This window comes from Lycorma delicatula, chromosome 8 (genome assembly GCF_047948215.1).
Source record: "Lycorma delicatula isolate Av1 chromosome 8, ASM4794821v1, whole genome shotgun sequence".
Classification (NCBI taxonomy): Eukaryota; Metazoa; Arthropoda; class Insecta; order Hemiptera; family Fulgoridae; genus Lycorma; species Lycorma delicatula.
The window spans coordinates 121926727-121941823 of NC_134462.1; the positions used below are offsets into that span (position 1 = coordinate 121926727).

Sequence of the window (15097 nt, forward strand, 5' to 3'; positions counted from 1 at the left end):
TGCATGTTTGCCTTACAAACAGGATTTGATTCATAAAAACTATCCTTCAAACAATCCCAAACAAAAATCACAACTAGGCAAATCTGGGGATCACTGAAGCTATCACCTTCTGCTGACAATTTGTTCTATTGGGTTCTAGTGAATCGATCATCGTGTGGGACACATTGATCCATCTGGAAGAAGCCATACTCTTTTACACTAATTGTTAAGTGAGCATAGAATTCTTTAAAATTGTACAGTACACTTCTGTATTGATAATCCAGTCAAAAATTGATGACCTCACTGTTTGATTACCAGAAGCAGCGCAACTTATGATTTTCTAATTATATAGTGGACACTCAAACATCCGGTGAGAATTTTCAGTCATCTAATTACCTTCTTTCTTTTTCTGTTTAGCCTCTGGAACCACCATAAGGTATTACTTCAGAGGATGAATGAAGATGAATATGTATGAATGTAATTTACCTGCTGTCATGCAAATTAGCATGCCAATTAAATGAAACCACGCCTCATCTGACATGAAATACAGCATCAGATCTATCTGTCCATCAACAATGCTTTTAAGAAGTCAGTTACAATAACTAAGATGTTTCAATTTGTCTGTTCTCTGAAGTTCTTGCACAGTTGTTACATGATATGGTTACAAATTTAAATTATGATTGTACTTTTGTGTTAAAAACCGATCCCATTGTATGCCATTTTTAAACAAATCATGCATTTCATTCTTTGCTGGAATACAGCCATTTGAAATTTTTTGACAAATATTTGATGCGTTTCTTGAAACGCACATATGTAACCCACTGGGTTGGTCTAGTAATGAACGCGTCTTCGCAAATCAGCTGAATCCAAAGTAGAGAGTTCAACGTTCAAATCCTAGTAAAGGCAGTTACTTTAATACGGATTTGAATACTAGATCATGGATACCAGTGTTCTTTGGTGGCTGGGTTTCAATTAACCACACATCTCAGAAATGGTCGACCTGAGAATGTACAAGACACTAATGTACTTCACTTACACTCATACATATCATTCTCATCCATTCTCTGAAGTAATACCTGATGATGATTCCCAGAGGCTAAACAGGAATAAAAAAATACTGCACATATGTTTCCACTATAGCAATCTCAATCAAACAAGCATTTTTTTAAAAATACAACTGCAAAGAAATCATACTGTATTGAATTATAAAACGTTTATAACTGACAACAATAGACAAGAGTAGGACATACACAACCAGTCATGGTGATAGTAGTGGCAGTTATGACAGCAGCATTAAAGGAGACAAATAACTGCATTTCAAACTGGCTCACTTTGGTTTTAAGCTGTTCATCCGGTATGTACATGGTTTCTATTATATGTATAGAAAGTAGTTTGGTAATATAATTTGCAGCAAGGAGTAGCTAAAAGAATGCTTAGATGGTTTGAACACCTGCATCAAATGGATAAATAACAGATACCACAGAAAGTGTAGGAACAGAAAGAGACTGAAGTTAGAGTAAAAGATATGAATTTGAAAGAGTATTAGAAGATAAGTGATTTCTTGTAATGAAAACATCGAGCCATGTTGGTGACTGTACACATCAGGAAAATAGCTAAAGAAGATTTATATATGATATTATCATAAATAGAATGTTAACTTTTTCACTTGCATTAACTGTGAACCCACCTGATCATACTTACAATGATAAGAATATTCCATGATGAAATAATAATGTTAAAGTAATTATTTGTAATAAAAAGGAACAATAAACCAGTTTTATAAAATAACCACATGATTAACCTTGAATATAGATACACTTCTTTTTTTTTACTGTAAATCTTTTATAAATAATGAACCGATGAAAGTCTCCATGTTATGTTAACTAAAATAATTACTAAGTATAATTAAAATAAATAAGTTTAAAAAATAATAAAAACACATGTTTTATTATTGCAGATATGGATTATTAGGGTCAAGTGGCTGTGGAAAAACAACATTATTAAACTGTTTGATGGGAATTAGTGATATTGAGAAAGGAGCAATATATGTTAAGCATTCAAAACTATCTAACATTGGATTAATGCCACAGGTGAATAGAAAGTATTTATCTTTATATTTTACCTAGTTTAGTAATGTTAAGTAATAATAAAAAGTTAAACTAAAGTGATTAATACCAATAAAATTATTAAAATAAAATATTTTATATTTCTTTTACTGAACAGAAGCAGTAATAAACTTAATTTGTTATCTTACACTACCGATCTCAGTCATTGTTACAGCTGTGAAACATGTAAAGTATCTGACTTACAAGACATTAATTAGAATTATTTTTTCTGAGAGTAAGATGTTCCTTACACTGTTTTATAGGACCAAAAGACACATGCGTTTTGGTGGATTTGGCATGCTAAAAAAGGCGACAGAAAATTGGCTTTACTATACTTCCCCAATATGCTTGTCAAGGAATGGGTTATTGATCTTGTGCATAGCTGCCATTTTCATTAATGACTTGTGTCTCATGTCACATCATTCGCAACCAATATGGTTTTTGTACTTAAAAAACTCACATTAATAATACTTTACATTTTCTTTCTATTACAGGCATATAAAATTTATGTTACAAGTTCTAATCCTTTTCAATATATCAGGATCGATTGAAAAGTGCAAAAGTGCTACAAACATTTAGAATAGATAAAATTTTATAAGGAATACGAGGACTGGCTTTACTCAGAAGGCACCTCAGCTGCAAATTTGGCAATCCTCAAGTGGAATCTTCTATATTTGAAATGTCTGGAACCTCAAGTAGGAAACGGAGAAATGATAGAAGGTTGCTTCATTCAACCGCAACAAAGTGGCAACCTGCTGCTAATAGAAGGTGCCTGTAAGATGCTAAAAATGGAACCAAGTATAAGTAACCAGTGCAAATCTTACAGACAGGTTCAGCAAAGGTTTTTCACAAAGCCACTTTGAGTAGTTACTTTAAATTATTTCATTCTCATAATTCACTGCAGAATGACAAGACTGCTAGACACACAGTACATTTTTCGCTTGTGTGAGGTTTGATCATTTTCTCTAAACAAACACCCAACAATAGTCACTATCATTCCAGGATTCCATCTTCCTTAGTACCTATGCTCCACGGTCAGAATATCCTGATGAAACGCTTTCCTTGCGCTCATCACTGAAAGAGCCCAAATTTTCATGAAAAAAGTCTAGGTGGAAGTGTAGGAAATGAATTTTTAATGACATCCTACACGTTTGTAGTTTTCTAACAGCTTATTAACAAACAAAAAATGTATTATCTTATGTTGCCTAAAAAATCAGCAAGATCTTTCAATGGCTTCCATAAAGCTAGCTAGTTCATATTTGCTAAGTTTATCGTCAAAAGTTTAATTCTTAAGCAGTTTCTTGATTTGTGGACCAATAAATACCCTCCTTGAGCTTACCATCACTCAATTTAGGAAAACTTATTTTTAAATGCTGGTTCATCTTTATCTAGTGCTTTTACAAAATTATTCACGAGTCTGAGTTTTACGTGAAGTGGCTGCAGTATGATTTTATCACTCTCAATTAATGATAAATGCTTTACATTTTTTCCACCAGCCACAAAGTTCTGCCATAATGGTCAGTTCTTTAGTTGGTAATGACTTTTCGTATCAGGACTATCCTAAAATCAAAGAAAACACAGTATTTCATAAATCCACTTGTAAACCAAGAAGTATTTTAAAAACTTTAAGGTCGCTGCAAACTTTGTTACCATTATGAAATAAAACTGCTATCATCCTAACTTTAGAAGTGTCAATAAAAAGACACCAATTTCAGGAATATGGTGTTTTCTCAAGCTCTTTCATTGGGGCATTGATATCAGTAAAAACACACTATGAATTTTTCATAGCAAAATAAGTTGAAATAGTTTTATTTTATGTTCTAAATGCAGTAACTTTTTTCCCCACTAAAAGATTCCACTGTTTAGACCCCAGAAGTTCAGCTTGCTGCTTTGATAAATTTGATTTGTGATCTAAATCATTAAGTTCATGTTGCTGAATTAAATGAGGAGATTTCTCATAGGATATAGGAAAGCATTCTTCCTCTACATCATCTGCTTCATTTTCAGATTGTTTTTCTAGCAATGTCGGATTAGATGGTGGTACAGGTACCCTCTCCATGTAAAACCTGCTTTAGTGCTGAGGATACATCTGCATAGTTTATGAACTTTCTATTTTTGAATGAAAATCCAAATATATTTGCCATACAAAAGTAGCAGGATAAGAGATCATTAGGTTCACACCAAATCATTGGTACAACAAATGGCATGGTTCATTGTTTCCCCTTCAACCATTCAGTTAAGGGTTACTGAGCCTGATATGCAAATAACATGAGGTGCCTGGATTTTATCTTGATCCCTAACTGCACAATCAAAATAAAATTTATAAGCTGATTTATCAATTCAGAAATAGTCTTTCGTTGAGAATTAGCTGTAAATTTACCATGGACGTAACAAAAATTGTCTGGATGATTTGATGTCCATGAACTTTTCCAGAAGCCATGTTGTTGCCAATAAAAACAAGAAAAATCATTTTTGTATTAGAAAGAATCGATGAGAATATTGCAAACACTAATAATTGTAAAACACAACATACAGTGTAGACAAGTGAAGTAACAGGCAACAATAGATTGTTGTTCTGTTTGATGTCATGATGATGATGATGATATCACGATGTCATCATACAGACATGTATATACATGTCTACTTCTCATGATACAGTGTGTGTGTGTGTGTGTATACATACACACTGTATTTACTAAGCACATATGCATATCCTTTAAAAGTAAAAATACAGAAATTATTCTTAATTGTAACCAGTAGTTGGTCAAAATGAGTTCATCATAAAAAAATTTTACAAATTTATGAATTATGTAAAACCTATAGGTAGTAACACAATTTCAATAGCATATATGAAATCAACACCCAAATTACAGTGAGAAATGTTGTGTTACAAGTTAGATACAAATTTTGTGTTGACTACTGTAACTTTAAATTGCCACTTTTTTTGCCTCTGGGACCACCATTATGTATTGCTTCAGAGGATTGAGATGAAATGGCAGTGGTAATTATGTTGCATATGAAAATGCTGTGCCTGATAGTAATTGAACCTGGGGCCGCCGGATGAAAGGCCGAGATGCTACCACTTGCACCACAGAGGCCGGCAGTATTCATAAGATATATATTACCTTGTAACTGCTGAATAGTTTTTATATGACAAACAGATATATATAAGTAAATAAAATGCTTTTATCATGATAAAATTATGTTACTATCTACTGTGTGGATTTTTACTTCCCTGTACAAAGTAAAAAAGTATTGTGATTGAGAAAAATGTTGGTTTTCAGACCATACCCGAATCCATTTTGACTAGTATGCGCGTGGCGTCTGTACGTACATATGTATCTCACATAACTCAAAAACAACTAGCCATAGTATGTTGAAATTTTGGATTTAGGACTATTGTAACATCTAGTTGTGCACCCCCCTTTTGATTGCAATCAACTGAATCAAAAGTGTCCAAAAAAGCCCAAAATTCAAACAAATTTGGATTTTGGACTTTTTCTTAACTGCAAAAATAAGCCCTCATTGAGAGCTTTTCAATCACATATCATAAGTGGTACTTATTTTCATTGGTTCCAGAGTTATAGCCAAATGAAATATTTCGATCTTATAAGGAAAGGCACAACGGTTTGAATCACACTTCATCTCCTTTTCTTTTTTTTAATTTAAATATATTAATTTATTAGTAATTATTAACCTGTGATTGTAAAAACAATTTACAATAAATAATTATTCAGTAATAGCAATAAAATAAAAAATATGAAAAAAAAATCAGAAGTAATTAGTGAAATAAAAATTTATCTACTTTGAAAAATATGTATATGTTATTTAATAGCCATTATTACATATGTGTATATGTAACAGATTTGATGAAACATCTGATTATTTAATATTAATTGAAAATTATAATTTATTATCATGTTATTTTTGGATTTCTAGTTTAATCTTATTTAATTATTCTGGAATTTCTGTTTAATTTTATCTACATTAAAGTTAACTACAGAGTGACTGAAAAATAGACCCTCAGAAGAACAGCATATGCATTGAGGCATACATGTCCAATCTTTGATAAATTGCAAAAAATTCTTATCTTTTAGTTCATTACTCCTCTGATATTGTCGGACAATATTCTCTCTAAGTCAGGGTTGATCATCAATTCGTTTATTTGTTTTCTGTTGCCAATCATTTAATCGCATTTTGGTTTGATATAATTCTTCTGATCTTAATTTATGTACACGTCTCTAATTTTCAAATTTTCTCTCTCTTTATATTCATCATCCTCTCTTAATCTTTTTATTCTTTCCTTGGTCTTAATATTTTCTTCCTCTTTATATTTATCATCTTCTCTTAATCTTTTCGTTCTTAATCTGTTTGCAACATTTTCTTGTTTTTCATTTTCCTTTTTTTTTTAATTTAAATATATTGATTTATTAATAATTATTAACCTCTGATTGTAAAAAAATTTTACAATAAATAGTAATTCAATAATAACAATAAAAAAAATATGAAAAAAATTTTTAAAGTTATTAGTGAAATAACATTTTATGTACTTTTAAAAATGTGTATATGTAATTTAACAGGTGTACAAGGAACTCATGTGGTGTCCTCATCAGATATTTTCTACATTTTAAAACAGCACAGTTCTAAATGTATAAATTATAAGGATATTTAATCATTACGTAATTTGTAAATAATTTTGAATATTGGTATTAATCACTAATAAAGTTTATGTTTTATTTTTTTAAGCATTGTAAAGTGAATGGTGTACTGTAATCAAGTCCAGTTGCTCTAAATATATAATAAATAAATAAATCATCAAAAAATAATTTCCAGATATAAAATAAAATTCCTGTATTAAAAGATTGCGCTACTACTAAGGAACTTGTACAAATGAATAAAATTATTATAAAAATGGCTACTCAATAAAATCATATAAAGTTTTTATTGTATCATAAGTGCTAAAATACATGTAAAAATAAATATTAAGTGGGGAATGGATTAAAATGGGGAATGTTTGTATTTCCAAGTAACCCCACAATCATTGCTTTTTAGTTTTTTATTTCGCAGCTTGGTACAAACTATGTCTATGAAATATCACAATTTATACTTTTAATTCAAAATTCATGTAGATACATACTGATTTTGCTTTCAGTTATAAAAACTATATTCTGTTTCACTATAATTCTGTTGTATTCCCGCATTTATTTTTCCTTTTTATTACATACATTGTTTTTTGGTTGACTATAAACACATGATAATAATGCTTTATTTGATATAAATGGTATATTTTACAAGTTAAAATAAATTAATGAGCAATGAGAGTCCTGTTATTTTCATTGTTTATAACTGTCTTATCAGCCAAGTGCATTTATTACCATTGTAGAGTTATCAATCATTGTAACAATCCATTAGAACTATTTTATTTACAAATATGAGAACAAAGTTATTTTATTAAATTATTTAATTTCTGCTTAATGTCTGATAATTTGTATTTATTGTATTTTGCATATTGAACAATTTTGTAATAACACCGATAATTTAAATCTAATTTCACTGCCGCATTCAAATAATTAATCGTAAAAAAAATATAAATAAAATTAGTTATTTGTTAACCTACTTGAAAGTACTATGTTTGAAATCTTTTTTATTTCATTGTTCTAATATTTTTTCCTCCTGATTTTAACTGTGCAAAAATCATCTCAAAGCATTGGATATGCGTTGCTTGTATCTTTTAATCGTACTTTATTATTTTTATTTATTTTTTGCGTGTTTTAATCTTTTAATGTAAGTTAATTATTCTTATCATCATACTGGTAGTAACACGCATTAAATACTTCCTTAATATTTGAATTAAACTAATATGAAAATGATTTTATTATTATTAAATTTATTTAAGTTTTATTAAAATTGTTATTAAATAGTGTTCAGATGCACGTCTTCCTTGTGAAGGTATGAGTGAATAATTATAAACACTAGGAAAATATTATATAATTTGATGGCAACTTCTTCGCTATTATTCTAGCTAAGAGAATTGATTAGAGTAGGATGAGCAAGTAGGGGCAGCTGCTAAGAGTGAAATCACCCGTTAATTTGTTTTTTACATAAGATGCAGTAACAAAGTATGTATGTACAGTAATGCAATAACTACTACCTGTTTTTATCATACTTATGCTTTTATATTATTTAAACTTAACAGAGAATTTATTGACACTATCCAAACAATCATATGGGGGTTTACTAATAAGTGTGCACATGCACTCTTACCAATTCAGCATGCATGTGTGTCTACGTGCATATATGTATCAAATGTAAATGAATAGATACATACATATGACTACCTACATCTACTAACTGAAGAACTGAAAAAACGTTCTGAATAAAATTGGCTGAACAATGCTAATAACACTGATCTGAGCCCTGAGGGTTCAGGTTCTGGCTAGAAGGGCCAGCTAGTATATACTTTGTATATATATATATATGTATATAGTCGCTGAATGGCGGCTGCAATGGCACGTGGCGGTTTAAAAGCTTGTGGTAGCCCTGTAAAGGGCTGTTTGAGGTTTTTATGGTGGTGGCCTTGAAAATGGCCGTTTGTGCGTTTTGTGAGGTAGCTCTGAGAAGGGCTGTTGGGTCGGAAAGCTGGTCTCCGGTGATGTCGACTCGGCTGTAGTTAGGAAGTTGCGGCTTGTCCATTGTAATCACACCGAGCTTCTCCCCAGCGGCAAATGGGTTCCCAATACGGTGTGGTGGGCCCCAGAGCCCCGCAGTGTCGAGTCGACGTCGGTCATCTTCCGCTGGCGGGATCGAAGCGGTTCTCCAGAGCGGTCGCACGCTGGGCCGGCTCCTGTTGCTGGGCTCGCCAGCCAGAGCGATTGAGGTCCGGCGAACTGGGACGGGAAGGTAGCGTCCCTCAGCGGGCCGGCCAGACCTGCGGCTCCGGCGGGGATGTTGCCATCCGCCGGGAGGTTCCACGTTGAGCCGGCCAGGGAACTTCTTCTTATTCTGCTTCTTCTCCAGGCGGTGATCGACGACGAATTAAATATTCGCTCTTTTATTGCAGCCTCCGAGTGCGGAGACGCAGCACCGCTGCGGTGGGAGAGCTGCGCGATCAGCTACTAGGTGGGATTTGTGCAGGCACGCATGTATACTGTACTCCCGCTCGCTGACATCTGAGCTGCTAGCGTTGCGTTCGCCGATATGAAGCTTGGCAGCAGTATCAAAAGATGGTGTAATACCTAGGTGTTTTAAGTTAATAACATTCTATTTTATTCAAATTTTGGAGAATATCATTTGATAACCAATTACGTGTTTTTTAAATTTGATAATAAAAATAATGTTCTAAAAATAATAAAAAAATTAATTTTCTTTAACAGCTTTATAAAATTTTATTTATTTTACAGGATACCGCTTTAGCTCCATCACTTACAACAAAAGAAATATTATACTACTTTGGAAAAATATATAACATGTCTGATAAAAATATACAAAATCGTACAGAAGAAGTAACCACTTTATTAGAAATACCATCAATAAATACTGTAATTAGTAAATTAAGGTAAGTTATTATTTTTTTGATTTTTAAATTTGATATCTTTAATTTCATTTTGTAATAATGACAACCTTGGATAGCAAGATAATAGAGGCCAATTTACATGTGTAGAACAATTTCAGTCTTCATTATTTATAAGCATAGAACTGTTTGCTTTTGAAATATTAAATGATTATGATATTTACTATATAAAGGATTAACGCATAAACAAGCAACGACGCTCTAGTATTTTTGTAATGACGAAATAACTTGCAGCAATTTAATTTAGATTTATGACAGCTGATACTCAATTTACATAAAATTTCATATTTATTACTATGCTGCAGTTGAGATAAAATCAGGAAAATACACTTTGTAAAGCTGGCGGCTTATAGCTGTGCACATTGCATGCGAGAGAAATGAGACTGATCGGACGGAAGGAACAGTTAGATGGTCATTCCTTTCCGAAAACATCTCGTATAGCTCCGTATACTTATGTAGTATACAGTTAGCATAAGATATTTTCAGGATAGTTAATAGCGCGGTAAGGCAGCCGCACAACAATATGCCGCCCGATGTATGTGTTAAATTATCAGATAGTTCCTGAACAACACGGTCACACATTATGAGCGAAAACTATTAAGTACAAATTCAAATTTTTTGAATTAGAAATAGAATTTTTTGCTTTCACTTTTGGCACGGTAAAATCACAGCACAAAACTTCTCTAAAAGCAGAAATAAGAAAACCAATTTTAAAATCTAAATCACTTCAGATGTACTTCTGAATGTCCTGAATCGCACCCGTAATTTTCAAAAATAACAGCCGTATAACATACCTTAATGCAGAAATTCAACCTCACATATATCATTCATAAACTAAGTTTTGAAGGACAACCAACAAGCGATAAACATACTGCAGAAACGTAATAAACATATTTCACTAGAATGGATCTTTTCTCATTCTAGTATCACTGGAAATGAAACAAATTAAAAGTAAGTCATGAAGTATCTCTGTTGCCATTTTCAATTTTAACACTGCATATGACTCTCTTATTGCTCCCATTTAAAGAATCAACTTTTACAGCTCAAAAAAAGGATAAAATTTGTCACGAGCTTACGAGCAAATTACAAAGAATATCTACATTGAGCAAACAAGAAGTAAACCAAACTAGAAGGTCTTAAATAACAATCAACTATAATAGGATACAAAAAATCTGCTTAACTGGGAGACTAAATAAGCCATAAACAACTGTAAACTACAGCCATGCTGATATCCAGTCCAGGTAATCCAGGTAATATAAATTGGACTAAAATCAATGAAAAAAAAAAAAAACAAATAGATTTTGAACCAAAGGAAAAAACTATTTATGTGGTAGGTAATGAAGGAATTTAAAAATAGAACAGTTTAAATATCTGGATAACTTGGAAACTGGAAAATAATTATAGGTAATAGGTAGAAAAACTAGAATAGGAATGTCTATGAAAGCTTTCAAAATAAAATGTACAACATTTTATTTTAAAAAGAAGCATAATATTTACATATTACAAACAGTTAAAAAAAATTATACTCTACAAGTACGTGAAATTATATTGAATTGTGCTCTTTGTCCTAGAGAAGAAAAACAGCTTTCAGACTTAGTTTACAAAAAAAGTAGGCGAATATAAAAAAAAATTATTAAACCACATATGTATAATAATAATCCTGCATAAATGACTTCTGGACGGAAAACTATGATAAGTGATTTTCACAAGCCTCTTTTGAAGCTAACTTTATACCATTAAGTTCTGCAGTGACTGAAACAAACAGTGGCTTGACTATGCAGAATTAGAACTATACAGTGGATGGATTTGTTCCCAGCCAATCTTTCTCAATTTTCGACGGGTCACCAAGGATGTGTGGGATCTGTGTTTACATGATAGAAGATGACACTTTTCCTATTGAATAATTCTGGTAGCTTTATCTCAATTACTTTATCTTTCCAGTTATTGACGGTATAGGTTAAAGTAAATTGTTTGACCAGGTGACACCAGTTCATAGTGAACAATTCCTTTCCAATCCTATCACACACACAGCATCACCTTTCTTGATGTCAATCATGGCTTTGTTACAGCTGGGAGATCTTCACTTTGCTTCGATCACGATCTTTTCTGTACATTATTGTTGAACGTGATCCGTTCTTCGTAGCCCGTAATATACGAACCGTTTTAGCGAATTTGCCATGTTCCATTTTAGCAACGATTCGCAGAAGGAAATTCGATCCATTAAATCTTTCATTGTTAAATCATACTGCACCCGAACATCGAGTTATTTTTTACGCAGCCTTCTTCAAACAGTTTAAAACTCTGTGAATTTTTAGCTCATTAACTGATATCATGACTGCTATTGTGTCAGTCTGGCTCAATTTTTTAAACGATTTCGTAAACTTTTTCAGTCATAGGCTGATAGAGCAAGATGCATCACCGATATCAAAATTTTTAGAATGAAGACACCTGAGCCAGCTATGTGCCACACATACTGATACTGCATCGTGTCCATAAAAGTCATAAATGTTTTTAGCAGCCTGAGTTGTACTTTTTCCTTTATTGTAATAAAATGTCAAAATTTATCAAATTTCTTCTTTATTTTCATTCATTTTCAAAACAAATAAACTATCATATACTTATAAACTATCTGTAAATACTTAGTGATATGTCAGCTTACATAAGCATGCAAATGTTGACAGATTTGAGTATTACCACAGTTATACTATTCTAAAGCATCTTCGGAGAAGTCCCCAATCCCAACATTAAGCAAATATGAAACAGGTTTGACAAAAAAAAAAAAGATTAATTAACACACAAAATAGTTTAAATAGTAAAAGTAAAGCAAGCGGAAAGTAGAAAAGAACTGCCATTTTATGAATATAAAAATCAAAGGATTCTATGGGAAAATAAATATAAATTAATATTGTGCATTTGTAGTTTGACCAGGATATTGAGAGCCTAAGAGATTAAAGACTTTTTATAAATAAATTTATTACTCAAGAGACGTAAAACAAAATGAATAATAAAAATAACAGTTACAATAATAATAATGATAATACGTATATATAACATACAAGATAGTAATTCAAATAAAAAGGACAAAATTTATTAAAAAGCAACTAAATTATTCCAGAATAAAAACCAGGATGCAAGTTAATTTACTAAAACCTTTTTAATGACCGCTAGTATCTGATATTGTATTAATAGCAAGATAACACTAGAAAAGTCTAAAGTTCATACAGTTCAGTTCTCTGCAAATATTATTGCTTTTACAGTTAACATCCAACAGTTTATGAATGAGTAGAATACTGTCACTTTCACTACTGTTTACCAATAACTCACCGAACAACTTTCTGCATTCACCCACTATCCACGCTAGAATGCTTGTGATGTACTTTTTACTCGTTGTTACCACACGCGTACTGATTTCGCCGTCACAGCAACCACATCAAACTCGGGCTAGCAAAACTATTCATTGTTATCATGACTACACCAAACACATCCTCACAGAACAATTTTCATCATCCACGCCCTTACATTTTTCTGTAAATTCTTACGGTCAGGTAACCCTTCTGGTCAAACAACAGCTTTTAGAGGTGCCACTGTCTGAATTACTAAGAACAAATTGTTAAACAGATTGTTGGTCTGACAAAGAAATCCCTTTTATGTCCTTCTGGATTCTTCTTTTCATTATTATCTTTCTTTCTTTCTTCTTAATTGGAAGAAAATCGTTACCTTGATTCTGTTACAATATAAATAATAAAAATAAATATAACAAGCACTATTTATTTGCATCCTGTTCATTGTGAACGTATGTACTCAAAGTACGTGCTCAAAATAATTTTCAATCATTCAGTTGTGAATTATTTTGTAGTAACGTTTTACATTTAATGTACTTCCTTAACACTACTATACACATTTGTATTTAAACAATTAATATGATCTTTAAACACATCAATTTTTTATCTTATAATTTGTTTTTATATTTATATCTTTTATTGGCATGATCTATATAATATATAGTGCTCTATTTTTATATTTTGATCAGAATAAAGATTATTTATTAACAGCAATTCTAAGTATTTTTTCAAAATACTTAGCATTTATATATATGAATAATATTGCATAATTTTAAAAAAAATATATCAAATACCCATAAAAAGCAGAGATAATCTTTATGTTTTAATATGATTAATTTAAACAGGACTACAGCATATTTAAATTATACAGCTTACAAAAAATGTCAAAGCCATGATGGAATTTACACCTGCGACCTTCCAGATGAAAAGCTCAGACAATACAAGTTCATCAGCAAAATGATAAAATTATTATTTTTAAGATGAATCGAATAACTTAGATGACTAGGCAATAAAACTGTTAAATGTATTATTAAAGCATATACATTTATATTATTTTCAACATGTAATATCATCTAATTCCAATTAATATTAAAAGAAGGGTAAAAAAATAGACAAAGTTAAAGATTTTTACACTGATCATAACATATTTTCACATAGAAGTTTAGTGAACATTAATGATATAATATCAAAAAAAGAATCTGCTCAAAAATTATATTAAAAAAAATTTAAATCTGAAACAGAATGTATATTTAAATTGGTTAACAACAGATTATTAGTAAAGGCAAATATATATCTTGGGCAAGATAGTAAACAACTGCAATTAATACTGTTTTTTTCCACCAACCGCTTCTTTTCTTTATCTTTGATCCCTTCTTCCTCCTTAATACAATAAATAATAGACAACAAATAAAAATACTAATACTAATGAACCACTACAAAACAAGCAGTCCTCCAAAGTCTATAAAAAAAAATAATAAGTAGAATCAACTGTAAATTAATTAATGATACTAATGTCACTTTAGACAGTTCAGGTGAAAACACTTTATAAACTATTCCAACTCCCTAACTGGACAAACTATATTATTTATACTTTTTCCCACTGTACACTGATGATAACCTAACAACTGACATGTTGATCTAGTTTTATGTTTTTATACTTGGTAAACTAACTCTTGAGAATTTTTCTTTTTGATATTATTTCAATAACTCATTCATTGTGTTAAATGGTGTACCATAAAGGGAGAAATATAAAGGATATCTAGAATAAAAACATGAAATTAAAATATCGCACATACAGCAAAACAATATTCAATCAGTCAACAAATTGTGATTGTACTGAAATGTTATTATATTATAACAGACCGGTATAACAGACCTGAGTAAAGAACTCTTTTCAATTAAGAATAAAGTAGCAGAAAATATAATAATGGGCAGAATCCAGAAGAGGACTAAAAGCAATCCTTTTTCTAAGGCTAACAGCTCCATTTAACAATTGTTCTTTGTAATGCTGCTCAACAACACACCTTTTTCTTTTTTTCCTGCTTAGTCTCCGGTAACTACCGTTTAGATAATACTTCAGAGGATGAATGAGGATGATATGT

General features: G+C 31.2%; 1 protein-coding gene across 2 annotated transcripts in view; it reads left to right on the forward strand.

Moving 5' to 3' along the window:
- LOC142328897 (ABC transporter G family member 23-like) overlaps window positions 1-15097 on the forward strand; it is a 95569-nt gene that overhangs the window by 23043 nt on the left and 57429 nt on the right. For both annotated transcript variants that reach the window (XM_075373036.1, XM_075373037.1), the window contains exons 3-4: window positions 1937-2069; window positions 9485-9639. In XM_075373036.1, coding sequence (XP_075229151.1) covers window positions 1937-2069; window positions 9485-9639 — 288 coding nt within the window. The remainder of the gene's footprint in view (window positions 1-1936; window positions 2070-9484; window positions 9640-15097) is intronic.